We start from the raw sequence: 26170 nt of genomic DNA on the forward strand, positions 1-26170 counted from the left end.
CGATTATTGATTTCAAGTTTCGCGGACTCCCAATCATAATCTTCATAGTCCAGCCGTTTAATGGTTAATCTTGAAATACAGCTTAAATTGTTTTAAGTATTTTTACACTTTTAGTATTGAGTAAAATATTTTAAATTAATTATTTTTATAATGGTATGTTATTACCAAAAATAGTGATCTTTTTTACCTTATTTATTGAAAAACATTGAAATATTCAATAGTTACAATTTAGGTAAAGTCTGGAACTGACAACTAGGTTTGCCCAATCGTCGTCAAGAATTTCTATAAGAAATCAATCGACCGTGCGCGTGTGTGCGAGGCCTACAGATTAGGATTGGACGGTAATTTTATTGAAATTTCAGTTATTTTACCAAAAATGATGAAGTACCATGTAAACTAAGGAAATTATAATGTTCTGGCGCAAATATTTATAGCTTATTATGATTATTTAAAGTGTTTGGTAGCGTCCTGAGGCCTATGTTAGTTAGGCCACACATACCACTGGACGCAGCACAGCAAAACAGGCAACACATGGTGCTCCAGCTCCACATGAAAAGGGCATAGCATAGCTAGTCTCCCTAAACTGGGCCTAGGCCTAGACCCACAATTTAATTGAATAGCATTCTTGTCGTCTGAACTATTGCAATGGAATTATCTTATGTAACATTAAGATTAATATGATTTGTTTTGTTTTTTTTTAAAATAAAAAATGATTTAATTACTGAATTTAAAAAAAAAAAAAAATTCTGCCAACATTGTTGAAAGTTATGCAGTCCAGTGGTGTAAAGCAAGGGGAAGGCATTGCTCATGCTCTAGGTGGGCTGGGTCGTCATAGCCATATTTATGCCACTGGTGTTAATGAGTATGTATACGGTCTTTTAAACACAACTGGCCCCCGTTCGATATCTGACACAATATCCTATTGTAATTGCTATGTGTTGATAAGATCAGGACCCTTCCTTGTACTTGAAACAAAAGAATATCAGTCTGACTAGGGCAAAATGATGGTCTGGGAATTAACCCACAACCACATTCAATCTGATATTTACTCTAAATATTTCTATAAATCAATTATTTTGATTAAAAAAGATACTTGTCATTAAGAAATTGACCTTTTTCAGGGAACACTTAATTGCAACACCAGTGGTAACACCATGGAACAAGGTAAAGATGCTGCACCACCAGCCCCACCCACAAAACAGGCTATGATCTATATATGTGGAGGTAAGTATGTCTAAGTAGTCTCAAAATGTTGCTCTGACCTTTTGAGTACAAATCTTAGTTGATTTAATTCAGAGTCTTCATTAATTATTTACTGTAAATGGAGCAAATTCTAATATTTAGAATGTTAGAAACATGATAATTCATTGATATATTTAAAAAAAACTCATTCTACATTTCTAACTATGGTTTCAATAATATTCCTTTATGGTACAACATGTATTAAATTGCAAGTGGCCCAGGTCATAAGAAGTCCAGACAATGGCATGGGTCAGTTTTTAACGATCTAGTAGTCAATATTATGCAAGAACCCTTTCCTGTATACAATGGCAAACTTATTCCATGGATATTTACTATTCAATGCACTAACTACTACTCCACCCATGCTTGTCTCAAATTTTCTCTTTCATTCAAGTGAAACAAACTAAATTGTGATATTGTTTTTGTTCTAGCACAAGTTAAAGAATATTAAATATGTTTGTAACAGGTTCTACTAAAAGTAATTACAAAATATACAAGTTGTTGTTTTGGTACAGGACTTGTTAATGACATTGTTGTTAAGATCATTACTTAATAGTCGTACAAAGATCTTATCATATAATACTGTAGTCGGTGACATTTGGTAAATGTTAACTGCTAATTAGGTTATATGCATGATATGCATATAACCTCTTGATTCTGTCAGGATCTTTATTTATTTATTTATTTATTTATTTATTCTTTCCTTAGCACTATTTTGTCCGTGAATTATCTTGGCATCAGTTTCATCTAGCTAAGTCAATTTTTCAGAGTATATTCCTTATGGCCAGGAATCGAGGTGGTCATGTTTTCACGGTGCGCAATCATAAATTACGCGGTCTACGCGCGATTTAATGAAATCACGTTTGTAATCATATCTTCACATGCATGAATCACTTTTAAACAAAATTTGGTACTCATAAATTTCAGGTCATATTTCATCATATGGCAATATAATTACGTGCGTAGCGCATATAACGCATGCGTACGCGCGCTTAAAAGTTTTAAAATTGTCAAAATTTATTTTCGATGAAATTAGAGTACGTTTCAGGCAATTTTAAGCGTTAAAAAATTGCCACGAGTGCGCAGAATTTTGCACGCGCACTGCGCGTTAAACGGTAATGCGCACTATTTTTTCCCGATTTCTGTTTTACAACCTTTGTTTAATAATATCATCATATTTGATTCACTTTTCAACTCGAAATTGCGTTATACGAGCACGTCAAAAGTGACAGGCTACGCACGTATAAGTTAACAAAATAGTGAAAATATGCTAAATTTTAAAATTAATATATATCGTCAGAATGCTGGGGAACACCTATTTTTTATTTCATTTTCTTGAAGTGTATGTATCATATGTATGATTTATTATCAAATTAAGAGAACAAAAGTTGATTAAGTCATCATTAATTGCATATTGAATTAAAAAAAATTAATTTCGACAATCAAACAAATTTTGACATTTTCTTAGGCCGAAATAACAAACTTAACATTAACTTTCTTTCTTAAGAAGTTCATATATTAAAGTTAAAAGTATATAGTTTGACAGTGCATCATTTTTTTAAATTTTTAAAGATGTCATCATAGTAAAAAATTATAATTCATTGCGGTATGTAATAATCTATCTGCACCAAAGTGGCTACTGAATAGTAAATACACGGAGGAATCTTTATACATGTTTTAGTAAGTTGTGTATGGCTCGGTGGTCTGTGCTCGTGTCTATGGCATTCAAGGTACCGAGATCGAGCCTCACCTTGGGTAACGAAACGAAATAAGATTTTTTTTTATTATTTGTATTTCAATTTTATTTCTTAGTGTATAGATTATACACATGATTTATAATGAAATCTAGATAAAAAGAAACTTATGTCTTTATTATTATGTAACAAATGTGGTTTATGACATTATGCGCAGAGGGATCTTTGATCGGATTGCGATACCGGCTATTGTATTTGCGTTAGCAAGATCCTAGCATATATTATAAATAATTAAAGATTCTGAGAAAATCAATCAATCAATATATCTTTTACAAATCAATTATCTTTATTTTAATCAATGCATATAACCTATAATTCGTCATAGTGACGAATTAAATCTAGTTTTATTTTATAATCCTTTTGATGGTTTGTGTTTAACATATTACAAGTTATATATTGACCAGAATTAGTTTTATTAATTAAACTATTATTATTAATCACCTATATTGTATGTAAATAGAGCCACATCAAATTTATATACAGTTAAATTAAAAAAATAAAGATTAAAATTAGAGTTAAAAAATTGAAACAACTCTAAAGAAATTAAAAGAAAAAATGTGTAATTTTTAATTTAGAAAAAATAAAATAAAAGACAATACAAGGTAATAGAATTTATAAACTAAATTATTTACAGGTAAAAATGTTATTTTTAGTTAAAATAATGCAGTGATAATTTACAATGTGTATTTTGAAGACATACACTGTAAGTAAATCTACACAAACATTTTATGTAACAAAAAAATGTGATGTGCTCATATATGGATATGATGTCAGTACATCACTACCATATTTGGGCACATCACATTTTTTTCTCAAACTAGTTTGATAGTGTAGACAGAGCTTAATAAAACGGAAAATATCTAAAAATGATGTGTTTTTGTTGATTAGAATGTCATCAAGAGAATGAGATAAAACCAAGAGATCCAATCAGATGCAGAGAATGTGGTTACAGAATAATGTACAAGAAGAGGACTAAAAGAAGTATCCTTTATGATATTAATATTGTTAGTTTTAGTTATTTTGTAGTTTCTCATTGTTTTTATTGTTGCAATATTTTGTTAAAATATTAATATTTTCCCCTGAAAAAATTTGTAATTTTTATTGCCAATGTAATGTCACATACTGTAATTGTAAGTTATTAATTTTGACCAAAAATTGAAACTGAAAAAACCCTTTGAAAGCAAATAATAGTAAACCAGAATACAGTACTTGTTTACCTTTTTGGTCAAATTTAACCTTTTATTTGGTCTTTCTATATGGTGAAATCATTATTGTTTTTTCTACACAGAAGTGAATAACTTGATTAAAACTGCAAAATGTTTTTGGGGACAAAAACTGCAAAATGGCCTACATGTTTTTGAGGATATGTGCGCTGTATAAATCTTATTATTATTACATCTTTGTGAAATTTCTTGTAATTTCATTTGTAAGAAGTACTGGTACCATATTAATGCTTGCCAATTATTTATTTGTTGTCTACATTTGTAGATTAAATTAAAATTATATTTTTAACCTAGTAAAATCTTCCATGGTAAGGTGATCATTTAAAAAAGCAATTTAGGTTCCCATGTCTGTGTGTGCGAGAGATAGCTTTTGAGAATACAACATTTTGTGTACAGTTCTTGAAAGGAAGAAAGTTAGTGAGTGACTTAGCATGGCCAAGAACAAAGGGCTGATTAGTAATTAGAATACCAGTCTGTTGTTGTCAGATAAGTACAGTGACTTCCTTTCACAATTGTAAGCTGTATCTAGATTGCAGCCTTCATTAATATTCATGAATCATTTGCTAACTCTCATAATGCAATATATTTAATTTCTTACCAGTTTTTTAGTTTAAAATTTTTGTTAAATCATTTTTAATTTAATTTTGTTTTTATTTTACTTAAAATATAGTTAAATCACTGTGAAGTGTTAAAATCGATTAGAAGAGGGACATTTTTACCTGACACCAACTATTATTAACAAAACCACTGAAGATAGTGTATAACTAACCTGACAACTTTCTATTTAAAAAAAAATGTTTCAGTACTGTTTATCAATTTGATAGCTAACAACATTTTTATAATAATTACCACATTTTTCTTAACCAAACGTTACAGTGGTGGTTTTTGATGCAAGGTGATTTTTAGAGGCTGTAATTATGTAAGATACACACCAACGGTCAGCACAAGTCTCAAACATTCCAGGAAAAAGAATTTCTGCTGGTCAAAATCACCACCGCTACTACTCACTATTAGACAGTGACAGAATTACTCTATATTTTGGATTATCCAAACATTGAATATGTCTGAGATCAAGATTACAAAATCTTTCACTGGCCTGCATGTGTAAATGAAGTTGACCAGTGGAACTTGCTACTGTCCAAGTTGACGGTCAGTGATGTATGATGAGAACCAACTCACCTGACCCAACCTTCTAGGCAAGCAATTACTTAAAACATATGTTGACATTTTTTTTAAAAGGTTTGCAACTATTTAGCCTATTCTTTATGCTGTATCACAAAGCTTTGAAGATACTGAACAGTTTAAAAACAAATTTTAAATATTGAGAATTAGGTGCCTATATTCTATTTTGTACAAGTAATATAATGTAATAAACACTGTACTACATGGATGTCTTTAACATGATTTATTATTTGCAGTCCATATAGGTTATCTATAATTACATTATATATACAATGGTTCATATTCCAATATTTTGACTAAAATCTCGTTTGTAGAACTTAAGTCTTCCAACATCAACAGAATCGAAACTGATGGTACAGTATAACGTATCAAGTAAACTTGTGTTACAATTCAACATTACCATCACATAATCATGCAACCTTTAAAGCATGCAAATCTATTCCGATATGAATTTATTAGTCATATTGTTCAGTGTTTTTTAATTAGACCATGGAGCTATATTTTTATAGCTCCATGATCAGAGGCATGATAAGTCTGCTGAGATGTATGTAATCCAATAGTCTCCAGAAACCAGACTCTTTCTTATTCCAAAGTTTATTCTGGTAAATTCCAGCCAGTTGCACAAAGTTGATTTTATTTAGTTCTAATCTCTGAAAATATAGTTCTTTGTTGTTGACCAAATCTTTGCCGGTCATCCTCTTCAAGCGTGTCGATCACCATCTGAAATGGAAGTTTAGTATCTTTTTATTTGAAGTTATATATTATGGTTACAAAGATAAGATATACCGCTGTTGATGGATTGAAAGCATGTAGCATTTGTGTGTAAATGATTATAAGGAATAACAGATTCTATATTTTTACTACCGTTGCCACTCGTCTGTTTAAATTGGACTTAAGGATGAATATAAATTAGGTTCATTTTGTGCACACATGATAAACATGTTATGATAAACATTAAATAATCTTACCTGTCTGGCATTGGATGTTCCCAAGTCTTCTCGCATTGCTAACAAGTTGATCACATGATCTGTTCGTACATCAGGATATTTGCTAACTAAACCCTGTAAAAATGATAACATTGATAACAATTTAAAACATTGATAACACTTTACAAAATTAAGATAAGCATATTGAAATATTAAAAATGTTTATATTTTTTTAATTAAAATACATTGAAAGAGAACATACCGATATTTCAAGAGAAAGTAAGGATGTATCTCTGAGTCTAATGAGCTCCACCATTACAGACACAGCATCAATAGGAGAAGACTGAAAAGAAAACTGACTAGGTTTAGCTTATACTATTTATTTGACATTCTGTTTGATTTCTTAACCACTGACAACTGGACATTCTGTTTGGTCCCTTGACTACCGACAACGCGTTTCAATCTTGTGTTGCCTCCATTTTAATTACAGTACCCCCTTGGGACTATTAAGGGGACACTTTTGAGTCCCAAAGTTGTACCCTTAATGGGTTCTACTGTATTTATATAGTTATTTGCTATATTTTATGTAGCATTAAATTTAAACAAACCCCTTCATCTCCAAGTCTCCTAAACAAATTACTAATCTGTTCAGATTCTTTGCAAATTTTCTCTGATGCAGTTTTCCTCTCTTCGTAAGTCTTGAATATCATGCGTCTACATGAAAACAAAGTCAGTATAATATGGTTTACGTCTCTGATAAATAGAGTCATTTTGTCTTGCAAGATCACATGACTACAAAGCTTGATTTGATTGGCTGAGGTCACAAACTTCAGCACACTAGTTTTTCTGCAGTTTTTCTAAAGCATGTCTACACTATCAAACTTTATGTGACAAAATAAATGTGATGTGCCCATATGACTACCATATTTGGGCACATCACACTTTTTTGTCACATAAAGTTTGATAGTGTAGACAGAGCTTAAGAAAGGTTACGGAATGCAATTTTGTATATTTTTCCATTATTTATTTATTATTTTATGACGTCGTCTTCCGTTCTGTGAAATGGAACCAGTGTGAACGAAGCTTTACTCATCAGTGGTATTTGTTGGTACTTAAGTTTGATTTCTGATAATACTTACTTTTCAATGAGTGCCGTGATGTACGCTAATGAGACCCGCTTTTCTGCCTCTTTCATTATTGAAACGAAGTACCGTTTACGTAGATGTACAAAATCGTTGTAATAATCTTCCACCGTCACACAAATCGTGTCAACCGAGGGCGAACCATTTATCTGATACCTAGTAAAAAATGTAGTTATTTCTAATCAGCTTTTTAGTAACGATATTTAGTAGAGACTCACTAAATATTGTGCATGTATGTTTTGCTGAAGTAGCTCACAAAAACCCAAAAATTCCCAACCAATTTGAATCCGACAGTGAGCTAATTTTAACTCTTTTAAGACCAAACTGAAACTTTTCTTTCCCAACAATTATTATACTATTTTTACATTATGTACAGGTTATATGCTCCATATAAGAATTAACCAAACAGTATTGCTTTTTTTCTATTGTGTATTTATATTGTTTATGCGCTTAAAATTGATATTTGCCCTTGATGGTATCAGTAGCAATCAGTCGTAGTTAGTAGTAGTATGCTGTTTTCTTACCAAGATCTAGTCAAAAGCTGGTAGTTGTGTGGTTCTAAATCAAGAAAAACCTCATCCAAGAGAAATCCAAGACTAGAAAGAAATAGAGTTACATAACAATTTCATCATTAGTTTTTTAATCAGCATTATATAATAGTATATTGTTTAATCTTGTCCAGTGAACTCCTTCAAATCAGATTTGAGACAAGTCTAGCCATTCTGGTTTCATGCCTTGTTTCATTCATATAGTTCTTAGGAGAGCTCTGAAAAAACCCCAAAAAAACTTACGATTCGCCAGCCAAGCAATCAAAGGCATCCATTAGACTCTGGAAAACAGTTGTTGACCCTTCACCTGGTGGCTGGTTCAAATGACGACGCTTTAGTTTAAAAGAAAAACAAGAAGAAAATAGTGAATGATCAAACTAACTTAGCTTACTAGAAGAGAAGCTACTTTTATAGTAGTGATATGACATCATCTTGTCCATATATGGGCACATCACATATTTTTTTCATAGAGTTTGATAGTGTAGAAGCTCTGTCTACACTATCAAACTAGTTTGACAAAAAAGCGTGATGTGCCCAAATATGATAGTGATATACCCAATCATGGTTGTGATATGACATCATGTCCATATATGGGCAAATCACATGTTTTTGTCACATAAAGTGTGATAGTGTAGACAGAGCTTTAGTATCTGTGTTATTTATTTTTAACATGCTTACCTCAAGTTGCCTTGTGAAGTCTTCAAACTGTTGAAAGCCATTGATTACTGCCACCATGTACTGGAAGTAGTGACGTGGTTGACTGCGATCTTGCATGTGCTTATCCTTGTACGTTCTAATAGAAGCTGGTGTAAATAAATAGCATGTTTCTATTTGATATCAAAGTTAAGCTAGTTTGACAAAAAAAGTTTGCCCAAATATGGTAGTGATATGCCCAAATATGGTAGTGATATGACATTATTAAGTCTATATATGGGCACATTTTTTTGTCACATAATGTTTTATAGTGTAGACAGAGCTTTAAGAGTTTCTCCTATCCAATCAGACTCAGATTCAGAAACCTAAGTTTGCAGTGATGTTTTTCACTCTCATCAATATATTGTAGTCTATAATACTTAGCATCTTACTGGTTTGTTTTAAGCACTGTCTACATTATCAAACTTGATGTGATAAAAGAAATGTGATGTGAACATATGTGGACATGATGACATCATATTACTACCATATTTGGGCATATCACTACCATATTTGAGCACTTCATACTTTTAGAGTTTCTTTTTGTTTAAAATTAAAATATATTTTAATTACATCTATAAAACGCAATGAATTCTTGTCAAACAGATTTCATCATCTATACCATAAACCTCTGTCTACACCATCCTCTGTCTAACTACTTTGAAAAAACCCCATACATAAAGTTTGACAGTGTAGACCAAGCTTTATAATATAATAAACATCTAAACTCAATGAATTATTGTAGCACATATTTCCTTATCTGTACCGTTTATAAATATATTAAACTTAAAAACTTACATCTATAAAACTCAATGAATTCTTGTAACACTTCCACACACAATAAGAGCACTTTGGTCGTGAGATCTTTACTGATTTGAGCTGCTACCTGCATATTCTGCTCAATCATCTGGAACACGATTACAGGCAGCGACGTATGAAGGTAACTCTCCTTGTCTGCCTCTGGCGGAACTTCTCGATACCATTCCTATTTAATGATGAAACCGCACATATTATGTATGTAGTAGGAAACTTTCAATTTGACCTATGACCTATGGACATTGCTGAAACTAGAATGTTGTGTCAAAGCTGTATCAAGGAATTGAGTGAGGAAGCACACCCCAATGTCCATGTATGCGCACAATGAATTACCATGATGTAACTACAAGAGTACTTAGGTTGTCGCAAAACTAAAAGCTCCCTAGGCTAGTACAAATCCAGAATATAGCTCTGACCTTAATATCCGTATCCAAGGTATTATTAATCCATTTTTGTATGTTAGCATGTAATGTCTTTAAGTACTGTTGTTGCAGAGTCTCAACTTCACGAGGGGGCAGCAGAGGCTCCAATAACTTCACGTCTATATTTAGCTCATGATGCGCCATTAAGTTTGGTCCACTAAAAAAAATAATGTACAATAAATACAGACTTGGGGCAAGTCTATGGTTATCCTAGCAAGATGCTTTACTATGTTTTGGATGGGACATTAAGCTGTTGGTCCTGTGTACATATAATGCACAATAAAGACCTTGATATGAGATATAAGAATTTTTCTGGGATGCAAGTAGTTAAAAACTTGTCTAAAGACTTGGCACACTTTCAGAACTATGGTTGAAGAGTGCCTCAAATCTGCACGCACTCATTTTATGACTTGGGATGCTGCACCAATTTAACCGATTTACCATGCAACTCGTCTAAGATACTACCAAGATAGTAAGAGAAACGTTAAGGTACTTACATATATTCTGTAAGCCACGTTAGCAATGAAATGATCTCATTGTGTTCTAGCTCATCACATATCATGTTTTGCAGCTGTAATAAAACATAATTTACTTTAATTAAAATTATTTATCAAATATTTTCAGCATATTTTAAAGACACTAATGCTTGTATACTGTACAAGAGTGATGTGACACTTTTTTTTGACAATTGTTTTTGTATATCTCAGAGCAAACATTATTTTCCACTGATGAAGATGAAGGGGTTGCATTGTCTAGTTGAATTTGATGTTTGATACTTACATGTATAGAGAGTGAATCCTTGTACGTTTTCACAAAATACTCAAATATTTTGTAGCTAGGTGGAAAACAAGGGCTGCATAGATGCTTAAAAAATATGAACAAAAGATGTCATTAATATTGAGTTTTTAGTTTTCTGGTGTTTACAAAGTTTACTGAATGAATAATATAGATTCATGCACTAACTTTGACTACTCTTAGATCTTCCAAGATAATTTGCCTCGTTAACTCTAGATGGCGCACTAACCACATCCGATCTTGGCTTCGATCTTCAAGTTGATTGCCTTCAATTCTAGAAAATGTTAATAAAGGTTGACAAAAAAAAAATTTTACTTATTACTACTGTGGTAGTTAGTGGTAAACTTTTATGTAATGTATGTAAATTAGATTCATTGAAAATGAAAAAAAAAAGGTTTTTTTCACCTGTATGTGACGCATTTCTCAAGCTCATGAAACATCTTTTCCTTCCATCTTTTTGGTCGACCAGGAGCATGAAATTTAACCATACGCTCTTTGTTTTGACATTCATTGTCTAGTCTGAGAAAAAAAATTAATTGATGAAATTTTATGATAAAAAAATCATAATCTGTGGAATCAGGGAAGAATGAAATTACAATTTCACTCTTCCCTGGTGCAATATAACAAATTAAACACTGGTGCAATATAACAAATTAAACACTGGTGCAATATAACAAATTAAACACTGGTGCAATATAACAAATTAAACACTGGTGCAATATAACAAATTAAACACTGGTGCAATATAACAAATTAAACACTGGTGCAATATAACAAATTAAATAATTACTTCTCTTCTCTTTCAATGATTCGTAAACACGTAACAACTTTAGTTGGTTCATTCCTCACAACCATAAACACATTCTGCATCAGGTACTTAATCTGTTGGTACATATTCCCAGATAACTGCTCTACCTACAAAATGAAAACATTTACAAAATAATAATATTGCATAATGTACAATGTATAAATATAGCAATTAATTATGCTTTTCTGTATGTATAATGTTTAATACAGACAATCAAGATGATTATAAAGCTGTGTACACTATCAAACTAGTTTGACAAAAAAAAAGTGTGCTGTGCCCAAATATGGTAGTGATGCCCAAATATGGTAGTGATATGCTCAAATATGGTAGTGATATGACATCATCGTGTTCATATACGGGCACATCACATTTTTTTCACATAAAGTTTAATAGTGTAGACAGAGCTTTAAAAGACAAAGATACCTTTGAGAAGTATCGCTCCAGTAGATGGATATCTGTAGGATTTTCAGACGGCTGCTTGTGTAGTTCAAATAACAGGTCATTCCTAGACTGTTCCAAGTCCATCAGGCCTTTGTGGGCAAGCAGTAACTGTCCGTCTTCTATCTGACGTTCTGTTCTCTCAATTGTTTCTGGCACTGTAAAGATGTGTTTCAGATTCTCTACTGCTGCTGCGAGCTGCAAGAGGAATAAGGGTTAAATTTATGATAAACATATTAAGGAAAAGTCCAAACTTAAATCAGTAGTTGCAATCGATACTCTTGTTTGTTTTCATACTTTTATTTCTAAAGCTCCGTCTACACTATCAAACTTTATGTAACATTAAATGTGATGTGCCAATATATGGACATGATGTTGTCATATCACTTCCTAATTTGGGCATATCACTACCATATTTGTTTTCAAAGTTTATTATTGTAAGAAAGAAAGTAAAGTTTTGCCAGATTATTTATTTTTCTTTCTTCATTGATATTCAATAATAATTTCGTTTTTGAAGACAACAAAAATATATATGTGTGAACATAGCATTAACGTCCTAAAGATCCTAGAGTCTACCTACTAAACAGCATAAAGTGCATATTGAAAACCAGACGTTTTTGATTATTCTACTCTTATCAAACTGCACTGTTGCTTAAACCAGGTATCTTTTTAAGGGCTTTTCTCTGTCCATACCTGACTATGTTCATTAGCAACCTCTCTTACAGACGTCAATTTCATTGCTAATTCAGCACATTCTTGATATTTTTCATTCACCTCTACTGTGCTACACAGATCAATGAAAGTAAAACAAAGCATTAATTTATTCACAGTATGTGTGTAAGTTCACTGGTAGCTGTTGAAACAATGACAAGAACCGACTACTGTATGGTTGTGTTTCCACACCAATGAATTAACCGTTAGTTAACTGTGTGTTCTGACATTCATTGTGTGTGTGTTTGTGTTTTTAAAGTGGTATACCTTTGCCTAATTTCTTTGATGCCTTCATGAGCGCTGCGTAGCTGCAACAATCCTGTTTTAACGCCATCCAGCTGAGACTGCATTGCTGTTTTCAAACGGGCTTCTACAGATGCCTATGTTAGCAACATAAAAAGATTAAACCTTAAAATAAGTAAATACAACACGTTGTATATGACTTAAATGACTTGTTTTTGTTCAAAGTGCTTTACTTCAACTCTCACTGGTTTTCCACTATGTCATAAATGTAGTTCTGTATTTGTTGTTTTTATTTGTTCTTCTTTATTGTATCAAACAATTAATCAATACAAAAGGTAGCCAAGATATAGCTGAAGCTAATCAAGCTTGGTACCTCTTGGTAAAACATCTTAACTAACTTAAGCTACGAAATTAACAAATAAATAACAGAACTTTAAAGAAAATAAAAATTTGATAACGTCAAAAACGAAACAAAAAATTTTGAATAATAATTTTTCATGTTTATAACATTTTTTTTGTTTAAATGCATATATTCAAATTGTACTTGCTTTTTTACGAGCTTCTCTTCTTCGATATTGTTCTACCTTTTCCAACTGATCAGGTCTCTGAAAAATATGATACAGGTTACTAGGTATTTCACAGATATTATAGGTCTAGCCTAGGCCTCCTAGAGTCCTACTCCTCCTAGGCATGTTGTTTGGAAAAAGATGGTGAATTTTTTTTTAAATCTCCAAACATAATTATGAACATAAATAAACAATTCCACTACAAAATAGCCTAGGAATAATGATCTAGAAAAACATAACATGATAATTTTGTTCCAGTTGGATAATCGGCCTATTTAATACAAGTGTAAAGTCTAGGCCTTCCCAAACGTAATCTTCCTAGGCTGAAGGACTGCCCTTTACCGCCAGTCTGTCACTTCCTCCAACCACAAATCGAAGCCTAGCATTGGCCAACGCCCATTTAATTATGATTATTGCCAAACTTATACATAATTTTGTCTACCTTAAGCATATTCTCTACATGCTTTCTAGCAGATTCTAAAGCATCTAGTTCTGCTTGCCCAAAGTCGTCAGAATACATTGTTGACGGTTTGTTTTTATTTTGATTTCTTTCAATATTACCGTCAACACAAGGCTGACATTTTGTTACATGTCTCCTCGTTCTACAGGAAGTCTGTGCATTTCAAAATACATTACATTCTAAACACTTAGGCCTAGTAAATATTATATCTAAAAATATCTGGACTAAAATTTATTATTAAATATAGAAACGTTACTTCTATAACTATTTATATTTTTGTTTTTCTTTAAAATGACATTATACTATTTATATTTATTATAATTATGTTGCACCGGTGGTCAAAGGTTACCTGACGGCAATTTTAATTCCGACTTGCCTGGGAAATTTTTTTCATAAAATTCAACATTATGCAGAGAAATATATCAAATTGCGTACTCAGAGCTTGCAGAAAGCAAACTCTACAAACTTTGCCAAAGCCAAGAATTAATAATGTAGCGTATATTACAGCTAGAAGAGGCTTTAAAACACTTCGTTCTGTCAGGTAGGCCTCACATTTTTTTACACCACGTCTGCTGTGGGACGGTAGCGGGCGCCGGTTGTGTCTGAAGCGGTCGCAGAATAGGATGTGCCGTAATAAATCTAGGCCTAGCCTAGGACATTCACAAAAGTTTGTTTTGTCAATTTAGGACACTTCATCATATGGCATATGATTATATGACAGTGAAATTTCATATAGCCTAGGCCTAGGCTATATAGGCCTAGGCTATAATTTATTTATTAAAACAATATAATTGAAGCATGCCATAGATAGGCCTAGCCTACCTTAGCCTAAAGCTAAGGCCTACCTCATATCATAAAACAATGTAATGAATCATAATTAATAAATAAATTAAAAGTATAAATAATAATTTTTTTTTTCAACCATCAATCACAAAAAAATCAAAGTAACATTTGTTTATTTCCTTCATTCATAAATGTAATTTCTTACAATAATTAATAATATATAATATTATTATTAATAATAAAGTTTTCTACAATAATAAAATAAAAAAAAGTAATAATAGAAAATACTACAGTATATAGAAACTATAGGTGTAGATAGGTGTAAATAGCAAATTTAACTTAATACTTATATATTAATCACTGTTCTATCCAAGTAGGTTCATAATAAAGGCAAAAAACACAAGAAGGTTTCACAATTCTAATGCCACCCACACAGAACCCACTACCCTGCTGCTAGCCAAACTTCCTAACCACAACTGCAATGTCAGTACCTAAATACAACATGATTTCAGAATATTTTTAACCTTTTTTTTCATTTACAGTTTTGCTGACCAATCAAGAAAATGCAATCAAACTGTCCTCAGATTGTCTAGTCGCCTGTATTCAAGTGATGGTAAGTTTAAGACCATCATTATTATTTCAAACTAACTCATCCCATACTTATAGTACAAAATGAAAACAAAACAAATGTTTTTTTTATTTCATACGCAACAGGGCATAAACTCGCCAATTACAGGATGGATAACTATTTTATTTTATAATTTATCATGCCTATAAAGTCTCATTTTAGGCTTATGGAGAGGAGTTGAAAGAGTCGTGAGTTACAACCCTGGCACTAGGTCAGGATTGAACCCTGGACCTTGGGATTGGAAGGCACGCATGTTAACCACCAAGCTACAGCGGCACTTTTAAAATGATAATGAATACTGATTCATGTTGCCTATTGCCTCACAGGTTTGCCAGGTCATTTTATTGTAACACTACCAGCTCTGTCTCCAACAATGGAAATGGGTACTGTAGTAAGGTGGGAAAAACAGGTACGTAGATTTATTTCATGTACCATAAGTTGTTTGTTATCATTTTATCTTAAAAAGATAACAAACAACTTATGTTATCTGTTTATCTTAAAAATGTGTTCATTTATTGATAACATTGCAGCTGAATAAAGACACACTATTCAAAGGGCAACAATCAATAGAGGTGGGAATCTGTTATGAACATCTGCATGCCTTGTACTCTTTGGATCAGTTATTACAACCATGGTTACGTTCAACTCAATGCTTATATAATGCACTTGTCAATTGTATGACCCACTATACAACCCCATGGAGAGGTGCATCAATTGTCCGATATGCATCATACCTTATGAATACCATGACACACCTGTGCGTAAAAAATATGACTTGCCTTTGGTGGCCATGACGCACCCATTTTGACGCACTATGACCATGTTGTTTATAATATGGTGGGTTGTAAAGTGACGGACATTGACCCACCATTGTTCATTGATGTGATGTACCATCTAGGTTTTTTGATGCACCCCTGCGTCAGTAATTATTTGTAAATGACGCACCCATGATGCACCTCTCCCGATGGTCATATAGTGAGTCATACAATTGACAAGTGCATAATCACCTCTATTGATTGTTGCCCTTTTAATAATGTGTCTTTATCCAGGTGATGTCTTATCTCACTAAGTTTATCTCTTATCAACCTATTCACATTACTAAAGTTAGCACTTTTTATACTCAGCTTCATTATTCGATCCTGTTTTGATGAATTAACTGTTTGCTGCCCTCTAGAGATTTTAATGATGTGAAACTTTTTTCTTTCACTTTTACCACACAGAATGTGCATAAGATATCTTAGGTCTATGTTTATATGTATTTTTTGTCATTTTTGGAAGAATACAAATGTAAAATTGTTTATCCTGATGCTAGAACAAATAATAAACATTACAGAGGTTAATAAAAAAACAAACAAATATTTGGAATCATTTAGCATTCTGATGCTAAAACAAGTAAAACAATAGAAAACAACTCCAAAAAACGTTTGTAAGGGATTGCACAAGGAATCATCGGTCAAAGTTAGCATTATGAATATACACTGAGTGAATGAATTTCTTTATATTAATTTTAAATAATAATGTCATTTTAGGTTGGTGACTCTATCAATGAAGGTGATGTATTATGTGAGATTGAGACAGACAAAGCAACGATGGGAGTTGAGTCCAGTGAGGAAGGATTCTTAGCAAAGGTCTTTGTAGAGGAGGGTACAAAAGATGTTCCAATTGGCAGGGTAACATTGCCTCTTATTATTATTTTCATACACAGTATTAAGACTGAAGGATTGTAATAAAATTTATCATTTAAACTGACTCTTTTTTTGTGTGTTACATTTGTGTCTTAAAATCATCTTATTATCTGAAAAAGATATTTAATGTCACAGCTCACTGAAGAACTTGTCATTTCACAACTTTTTTCCCATAATTTCTAGATTTTATTCATCTTACACTTCTCGCTTGGTTTAAGTAATAATATAATAATCATATTGATGTAAGTTATTTCATTTTTTTAGCTTCTTTGTATAATAGCTGAAAATGAAGGTGATGTTGCAGCATTCAAAGATTACGCCGATACTGTCATGGTAACAGAGGGCGCTGCAACTCCATCAAAACCTAAGGTATGTATTATATAAGGTGATTTACCTTGATTACTGCAAGTCCTTCATATCTGGCTTGATGTTTCAAATTAAAACAAATAAAGATTCAATTATTCTACCCATGTTTAAATGATAATATACTTTGTGTTGTATAAACATTAGTAAATTTAGGTTTTTTTTTTTTTTTTTTCATTATGTAAACTTTCATCCATCCAAGGGGTTACTGACTGTCACTCATTCCAGGCTGCTACACCATCTCTCCACTTCTTCCTGTCTTGCACATCATGTTCCTACAAACCAACTTTCCTTCTTTCTTTACCATATCTTTCCACGTCACCATTGGCTGTCCTCTTTCTCTTTTACCTCCAACTTCTAAATGCCAAGCTCTCTTTACTGGTTTATCTTCATCATTTCTTAGAATATGTCCCATCCATCTCAAGCTACTCCACATAGCAACCTAGACATTACATGAGCTCCTTCTTTCTTTCCTGCCATCTTAACACCACTCATCTTTCTTATCATTGCACTTTCTGTTCTGTTATAAATGATATATAATAATGTACTTTATTTGTCAAATTAAAATGTATAAATAGAAAAATTATTTAAAAATATATATTTTTATACTTTTCTTTAAATCTATTCATATTTGTTTATATAATATGAAATACATTTTTATGAGAAAGCCATGGCAACCTTGTTTGTTTTAATTTGTTTTTATTGGAAAATTTAATGTATTTTACAATTCAATATTAATCAATATCGTAAAAGCTATTTTTAGATGTGATATAATTATATTTCGTCATCTGTGACTTGTTTCCTTAAAATGTAATGTTTTAAACGTCAAACATATTTTAATGATATTGCAATTCCTTTATAATGTCGCGTCTAAACTCAATTTCTGTATTGATTATATCATATAAATTTTATTTTATTCTAACAAAAAATTATTACATTCTTTTATGAAGTATGTGATATTGATTTAGTAATAATTGAGGCTTGATTATTACTTAATTACTTGTTTCTATGATGCTAGTAACCATTGCAAACACATACTATTGCTAGGTGTTTACCATTTCTAGAATCTTAAAAAAAGTACAAAAAACATCACATGACAATGGATAATTATGGTAATGATATTTGTTTGGTCACTAAAGAATGGAAACTAGAGTTAAGCCCTGTCTACACTATCAAACTTTATGTGACAACAAAAATGTGATGTGCCCATATATGGACATGATGTCATATCACTACCATATTTCAGCATATCACTACCATATTTAGGCACATCACACTTTTTTTTGATAGTGTAGACAGAGCTTTAGAATAGGCTAAACTTCAAACAGATTCTTCACTTGGTAAACAAATAGTATAATAATAAAATGAATAAAAACAAATATAAAACAGACAACTGATAAAATAGATACAAACTACAACTGTTTGAGCATTTGAATTTAAACGTTTATAGTTACGGAATTCTTAAAACTAATTGTCTTGTCATAGAAAATGATTTAGCATTCCACAAGTTTTAGATGAGTTTTTAAACAAATTCAATCCAAAAGTTGCCAGACTAACCCGGCCTAAATCATTTATTATCTGAATTTATATAATTTATTATATGTTTCATTTTAAATTTATGATTATGAAACTTGTTTTCAATTTAATATCTCATTTGCTTATATGACATCATTGTGTATTGATTGATTTACATTTTCCAAAATAAATGAGTTATAAATAACAAAATATTTTAAAGTTAACTTTTTTATTCTAAAGCTTAATTAAAACATATTTCTCACATATTGTTTGAAGGTTTGCATGGCAAAATCAAATGTTGGTATAAAGTTTGCGGTACTTCAGGTACATATAGGTCTGAAAAGAACTGTTGTGTTTCTCGACGTTTTGATCAATATACTTTGATTGTCCTCAGGGGTGAGAATATTATCGCAAACGTTGAGAAACTTTTTTAAGAACTGTATATACGTGGTGTACAGCAAACTTTATGCAGTACCAACATATTTCTCATGTTTGTAATAGCAACTATATTTCCTTTAAATGTGTGTACTGTAAAAAAATGATTGAATATTGTTTATAATAACATTTGTGTTTTATTCCATTTTAGGAATCACCACCACCACCACCACCAGCAGCTGCAGCTACACCAGCACCACCTCCACCAACACCAGTGTCCCGTTTACCACCAACTCCATCGGTCAGAGCGCCACCACCACCGTCCTCAGCTGGGGGTAGAGTCATTGCTAGCCCCTTGGCGAAGAAACTAGCTGCAGATATGGGCATTGATTTGCAGGTATGGACATAGAATAAGCAATCCATTCAAAAAGGTGTAATTTGTTTTTGTTGAGCTCTGTCTACACTATCAAACTAGTTTGATAAAAAAAGTGATATGGTACTGATATGCCCAAATATGGTAGTGATATGACATCATCGTTTCCATTCAAAAAGGTGTAATTTGTTTTTGTTGAGCTCTGTCTACACTATCAAACTAGTTTGATAAAAAAAAGTGTGATATGATACTAAAATGCCCAAATATGGTAGTGATATGACATCATCGTTTCCATTCAAAAAGGTGTAGTCTATTTCGTGCCTAGCTTACCTGGATAAACCAACAATAGCCCCTTCTCCTCGAAGAGTGAGATATAACTCGAAAAGTAGAAGTTTTCATTGAATTCCCCTCTCCACAAATGGTATAGTCCATGAACTATGCCCTCAAGTGGGAGCCTGCCCACAAACCACCATCATCATTTCTTTTCGAGACATGAAAGAGTAAACATGTCTTCAAAGAGCTTGCACAGTTTTCTTGCTGTTGCAATAGAGTTTTGATACTGAGACTGCTGCTATATGAAGCTAAGTAGTTTTTCTTGGTTACAGAGATTCATTGAACTTTGAAATGTCAATAAAATGACTTTTAGCAAGCATTTTTGTGAATGTTTTCACTTAGGCCAACTGGCTGAAATGTTTGCAGTACCATAGTGGCCAGGCCTAAATCTAGCAGGACAGCTTGTCTACTGCCTAGCATAGTGGTTTAGGCTTATTGTAGGCTGGCCTCCTGAGTTTCTTAAATTTTATTAATGCTCTCATAGGGGGCCTAGGCCTAGATCTTGCAGGGTCAGATGTTGCCCATGCATGTTGCCTAACAATAACATTGTGGCTAGACATAATTTTGTAAGGCCTAGCTGGAACTTAGTCTATATAAGAGGCCTAGGCCTACATACTGCAGGATCAAAGATCTTGTCTATGCTTCTTTCCTGACTGGTCTGGTTTTCTAGCGGAGTCATAGTTGACACTTCATTTTGACACGGTCCGTATATTCGGATCAGCTGTTGTTTTCAGTGCAGCTACAATGCACCTCCAATCATGCCTGCACCCGCTGCGGCCTCTGCGGTCCCGGGGTTGAATGAGATTTCTCCGGTGTTACTGCAAGCCATCGTTGCAGCACGGAGAGCTCTGCCGAGGGATGAGCCCAACGCACCCTCTCACATGAGACCTCCTCCCCCAGTTTCATATATCGATATATAGGCCCACAGCAAACCTTGTTTTTACGATGGTCCGTCTATCTGGCAAGAGATGACAGTGATAGGACGATGGTCTCGCTCTCCAAGAATAAGTATGGGAGAACGAGACGGGCCTGGGGAGGAAGGTCTGCAGGCGTTCGCGAAACGGACGGCGGTACTGTCCTTTATTTTCTTTGGCGTTGAATTCATAAACCAAACGGTTCATTCGGCCCTGCAGGTAGGATGGAGACAGCCTCATCTATCCTGTTGGGGCTAAGACGAGGCGACTGGGCTGCCACAATAGACCGAAAGACGCTAAAGAGTGCTGTCACATGTCTATTGCAGATCAGGATCATGTGTTCCGAAACCATGACCACTTCTACCAATTCGTCGCTGCTGTTTGGCCTCTCAACGGCCCTGCGTGTGTGACACGCCTGGTACGAACGCTGGTAGCGTTCTTCCACCAACACAGCATTCAAATATTATGTACTTAGACGATTGGTTATCGTGGCCCAGTCCAGGGACTAGTTGTTAAACAGCCTAGCATTTGTCCGCCTCGTAACGGAACAAGCAGGATTCCTTATAAACGAGGCAAAATCATGTCTTCTGCCTACACAGAATCCTCGTTTAATATCTCGGAGCTCAAATTAATTAGGTAACGGGCCGTGCGTGCCCATCCATATGAGCGAGTGGCCAAGGCAAGATATGCAGTGCTACATCTCATGCTCATGCTCCGACGGGGTACGACTGGCTACGCACATTAGAGTCACTGGCCAGCTTCGTCGCCCTCGTTCCGTGCTGCCGGCTCAGGATGTGACCATTACTATTGCACCTCCCGGCAGCTTTCCGCCAAGGACAGTATCGCGACCGCCGGCTCCCCCGCTGCTCCTTTGCAGATGCAGCTACCCCCTCCGCCACCGGCACAGCCTATGCAAAGAAACGAGGCTTCTACTTCTAGACAAGCTTTACATAATCCCCGTCATGGAAATAGTGGCGAGAGAGGCGCTCACCACAGAGGTGGTCGACGCCACAACAATGTGAAGTGCCGGTGACGGTTTGGGGGCGCCGTCCCTCCGAGCGAGGGCGGGCAGGTGGGAGGGGTCGCCTGAGATGGTTTTGCGCAGGTATGGTACAGTAGGCCATGACAAAGGATAAGTAGGTCTCTACTGTTAGCGCTCGGGTATCGCATATCATTTCGAGCCCCTATGAGAGGTGGTGCCCGACATACGAGGTTCCGTCAGAGCCGCTTAAAAGACAGGCGCTCATGGCCGGCCTCGACGCACTTCTCCAAAAGGAGCTGTGGTGCAAGTTCATATTCAATATGCGATCCCGGGACACAAGTCCACCATCTCTTGCCAGAAAAGAAATCTGGCAATTGGCTACCCCTTTAAGTCTGAACAAACGGTTCATTCGGCCCTGCAGGTAGGATGTAGACAGCCTTCATCTATCCTGTTGGGGCTAAGACGAGGCGACTGGGCTGCCACAATAGACCGAAAGGCGCTAAAGAGTGCTTTCACATGCCTATTGCAGGTCAGGATCATGAGCTTTCGAAACCATGATCACTTATACCAATTCGTCGCTCTGCTGTTCGGCCTCTAAACGGCCCTGCGTGTGTGACACGCCTGGTACGAACGCTGGAAACGTTCTTCCACCAACACGGCAGTCAAACATCAAACATTTATGTACTTAGACGATTGGTTATCGTGGCCCAGTCCAGGGACCAGCTGTTAAACAGCCTAGCATTTTTCCGCCTCGTAACGGAACAAGCAGGATTCCAATATGCAGCTACAATGCAACGCTGCGGCCTCTGCGGTCCCGGGGTGAATGAGTTTTCTCCGGTGTTACTGCAAGCCATCTGTAGCAGTGAGAGCTTGCCGAGGGATGAGCCCAACGCACCCTCTCGCATAAGACCTCCTCCCCCAGTCTCATATATTGATATATAGGCCCACAGCAAACCTCGTTTTTTACAATGGTCTCGCTCTCCAAGAATAAGTATGGGAGAACGAGACGGGCCTGGGGAGGAAGGTCTGCAGGCGTAAATGAAGCAACATCTTGTCTTCTGCCTACACAGAATCCTCTTTATCTCGGAGCTCAAATCAATTTGGTAACGGGCCATGCGTGCCCATCCATATGAGCGAGTGGCCAAGGCAAGATATGCAGTGCTACATCTCATGCTCATGCTCCGACGGGGTATGACTGGCTACGCACATAGAGTCACTGTCTAGCTTCGTCGCCCTCGTTCCGTGCTACCGACTCAGGATGCGACCATTACGATTGCACCTCCCGGCAGCTTACCGTCCAAAATCAGACTCACTTCACAAAGTGGTTGTAATGAATGCGTTCATTCTCACGCATCTGGTAGCTTGCGGAAGGCTGGTTGCTTGTGGGCAGACCCATTCAGAGGTCAGAGCCGGACTTCCGTTTTGAAACGGATGCGTCCGAAGTAGGTTGGGGCGGCTATGCACTGTCAGTGGAAGTCGCTTCTCCGGCATTTGATCATGCAAGGAGACATGCCCACATCAACCGTTTTGAACTGGGCAGTTGAGCGTACATTGGAAGCTCTCCTACCCCATCTGGCAAATCGCCATGTTCTCGCCAATTCCATCAATACAACTGTGGTTGCTCACATAAACAGCAAGGGGACATGTGGTCCCCAACACTGTGCTGCGACACATGGACGTTACTAATGTGGTGCACAGACCACAACGTAGAACTCAGTGGCCCAAGTTGCAGGCCGACTGAATGTGGAAGCGGACACTCTGTCCCAACCCACATCTACATCTTACGGAATGGCGTCTCCTTCCGCCGATTGCCACCCAAATTTCAACCACTTTGGGCGGCCCCACATAGATCTGTTTGCGACGTCAGGCAGCATGCATCTTCCGCACTTAGTCAAGATGAACATGCGTGGGCAGTGGATGCCTGTCCATACCGTGGGACGGTTTTGGGCTCATGCATTTCCACAAATTTCGATACTGCCGTTGGTCCTGACGCACATTCAACGCCATTAATGCCGAGTACTTCTGATAGAGCCGTTGCCCACAACAGACGTGGGTTTCTCTGCTCATCAGCCTGCTTTACGATCAGCCTCTACGTCTCCAGATTCAGGGAGACCTGCTGACGCAGGACTGAACTTTGCCGAACCCCCGATCCCTCGACCTGATTGTATTGCCACTGTCGGGGATCAGCTCAGAGTCTCGGACATTCCAAATGGCCTGGCCGCCCTTCTTGTGACGAGTTCCCGACAGGAACCCTACTCGCCGTCTATAATAGCCAACTAAAACACTATTTTAAATGGTGCAAGCGCCAATAGATTGACCTAATGAAAGAGAACTAGGTAAAGTCTGCGCCTTCCTGCATTATCTGTTTGAGTCAGATCTGCAGGTCCGCACCATGTCCGGCTACCGGTCTGCCTTGGGTGCTGTAATTCCGACCTTTAAAGACGGCTTGAGCATATCTACATCTCCTGCAGTTTCAGGTTGCTTTGCGAGATGTTTAGAGATCGGCCTCATGTTAAGGCCCTAGTTCCTGTTGGGACGTCAGTATCATACTAGCCGTTCTGATACATCAGTCAGATGCCTTTCGACAAGGCCCATTACAATTCTCACCTTTTTGGCATTCTTATTGGAGAAACAACATATGAATGCAGAGGCGTGTTGCACACTCCTCAAATCTGGTTAGGTTTGAGTGTGGCTAGTATTGATGCTTGACAGCTCGCAGATTACTGACTGTGTTTATCATTCCCAAATCTACTTATCTTTTGGGTGATATAATACATATATATACTTGTCTCCAGTGAGGGCAGTTAAGTTACAATCCACCGCACTGCCAGAAGGAGTGTCTCAATATCACTGCCTCGGTGCCCCGCACCAGTCAGATGCAAATTCAACAACTGAAAATTGAGTTATGTGCTTTATCAGACACTCCACCACCGGTTCACATGCATCAGTGTGTGTGATTGCATACGTGTTGTATTCTGGTGGTACCAGCAAGGTGGCATACACAGTCAGTATTCACTCTCCCACCTATCGAATATCTCCACAAACCTTGCACCAGTAGCCACAGCAGAGCTGAAAGTAATGAATACACAAAGCTCTTTTAAACTTGTCTCCCACCGCCGACTAGTATCTAGTCCGGTGCTACACTGGCTATTGTTGGTTTATCCAGGTAAGCTAGGCACGAAATAGACTACACAAACCAACAGTGGTGTTGGTAGTCTATGAGTGCCGCTTACCTGGATAAACGCCCTCCCACCGTCCCCTCAGACAAGAGGTCTTGCGAAATGATGATGGTGGTTTGTGGGCAGGCTCCCACTTGAGGGCATAGTTCATGGACTATACCATTTGTGGAGAGGGGAATTCAATGAAAACTTCTACTTTTCGAGTTATATCTCACTCTTCGAGGAGAAGGGGCTATTGTTGGTTTATCCAGGTAAGCGGCACTCATAGACTACCAACACCACTGTTGGTTTGTGTAATTTATTTTTGTAGGACTAGCTTTTCTTTTTTACCAAATTTTATGAATCAAGGCCTACAATTTTTCCATTTACAATTTTACAAATTAAAAAATATGAATCCTGTTAGAATACAAATGGAAGATGTACACAAAGTTTTTTTTCTTCTGAGGATTAAAGATTTTTAGATCGATAGATTAAGATGAACTCACTGGCCTTGTTTTACTTTTAAGGAATTTTAGCTAATTAAAATCAAAATCCATGGTTAATAAAAAAAAATGTTTTTTTACTTAAATTTTCAGCTAATTACGACACAATAATTAAACTCAAGTTTTGCCTAATTATTTATTCTAATAATTTGTTATTCTTTTTGTCGCAACATTTGTAGGGTGTGCAAGGGACCGGACCTGGTGGTCGCATAGTTAAAGCTGATGTAGACGCATACTCACCTGGCCAGGCACCCGTCGGTATTGGTGCTCAACCTACACCTGTACCAGTGACCACGTCAGAATATACAGATATTCCACTATCGGGAATCAGAAAGGTAACTTTAGATTAGAAAAATATTTTATAAAAAAAAGCTGATTTTTCTTTCTTCTTTCATGAAAGACTTTTGAGTGAAAACAAATGATTATGATTTCCATATTTTGTTTTAATATCAATTCGACTCATGTCGACAATTTATGTTTTTGTTGAATAAACGTTTCTTTTATTCTATAATAAAAAAAGTTAGTAGCAAAAAAACAGTTGGGACAATAATAAAAACATTGTGCAGAAAATTTCTTTAAATCATAAAAG

General features: G+C 35.6%; 3 protein-coding genes across 5 annotated transcripts in view; 2 read left to right on the forward strand and 1 right to left on the reverse strand.

The window, feature by feature from the left end:
• Positions 1 to 276: 276 nt before the first annotated feature.
• Positions 277 to 5605, forward strand: LOC144839655 (DNA-directed RNA polymerases I, II, and III subunit RPABC4-like). 2 transcript variants are annotated; one of them, XM_078695109.1, is made up of 4 exons: positions 277 to 341; positions 1122 to 1224; positions 3885 to 4000; positions 4285 to 4325. In XM_078695109.1, the coding sequence occupies exons 2-4, from the start codon at positions 1155 to 1157 to the stop codon at positions 4288 to 4290; spliced, it is 192 nt and encodes a 63-aa protein (XP_078551235.1). In that variant the 5' UTR covers positions 277 to 341; positions 1122 to 1154; the 3' UTR covers positions 4291 to 4325. The 2 variants fall into 2 exon arrangements, with proteins under 2 accessions (XP_078551235.1, XP_078551236.1); XM_078695110.1 differs by lacking the exon at positions 4285 to 4325 and adding an exon at positions 5096 to 5605 and having other exon boundaries at positions 285 to 341; positions 3885 to 3977.
• On the reverse strand, positions 5601 to 14094 carry LOC144839653 (exocyst complex component 3-like). 2 transcript variants are annotated; one of them, XR_013611771.1, is made up of 20 exons: positions 13952 to 14094; positions 13492 to 13548; positions 12968 to 13080; positions 12683 to 12773; positions 11975 to 12187; positions 11534 to 11658; positions 11149 to 11262; positions 10912 to 11017; positions 10729 to 10812; positions 10446 to 10519; positions 9943 to 10105; positions 9509 to 9695; positions 8696 to 8820; positions 8261 to 8349; positions 7994 to 8065; positions 7467 to 7625; positions 6936 to 7041; positions 6590 to 6670; positions 6370 to 6455; positions 5601 to 6121 (listed from the first exon to the last, which is right to left on the reverse strand). XR_013611771.1 is itself a non-coding variant. In XM_078695108.1 (20 exons), the coding sequence occupies exons 1-20, from the start codon at positions 14027 to 14029 to the stop codon at positions 6035 to 6037; spliced, it is 2217 nt and encodes a 738-aa protein (XP_078551234.1). In that variant the 5' UTR covers positions 14030 to 14094; the 3' UTR covers positions 5602 to 6034. The 2 variants fall into 2 exon arrangements, 1 of the variants encoding a protein (XP_078551234.1); XM_078695108.1 differs by having other exon boundaries at positions 5602 to 6121; positions 6370 to 6462.
• A 212-nt stretch (positions 14095 to 14306) lies between these two features.
• LOC144841197 (dihydrolipoyllysine-residue acetyltransferase component of pyruvate dehydrogenase complex, mitochondrial-like) overlaps positions 14307 to 26170 on the forward strand; it is a 39410-nt gene continuing 27546 nt past the window's right edge. Inside the window, exons 1-7 of the mRNA XM_078697443.1 lie at positions 14307 to 14510; positions 15295 to 15365; positions 15707 to 15789; positions 16910 to 17050; positions 17330 to 17434; positions 19530 to 19715; positions 25761 to 25916. Coding sequence (XP_078553569.1) covers positions 14377 to 14510; positions 15295 to 15365; positions 15707 to 15789; positions 16910 to 17050; positions 17330 to 17434; positions 19530 to 19715; positions 25761 to 25916 — 876 coding nt within the window. The 5' untranslated portion in view covers positions 14307 to 14376. The remainder of the gene's footprint in view (positions 14511 to 15294; positions 15366 to 15706; positions 15790 to 16909; positions 17051 to 17329; positions 17435 to 19529; positions 19716 to 25760; positions 25917 to 26170) is intronic.

This window comes from Antedon bifida, chromosome 4 (genome assembly GCF_963402885.1).
Source record: "Antedon bifida chromosome 4, ecAntBifi1.1, whole genome shotgun sequence".
Classification (NCBI taxonomy): Eukaryota; Metazoa; Echinodermata; class Crinoidea; order Comatulida; family Antedonidae; genus Antedon; species Antedon bifida.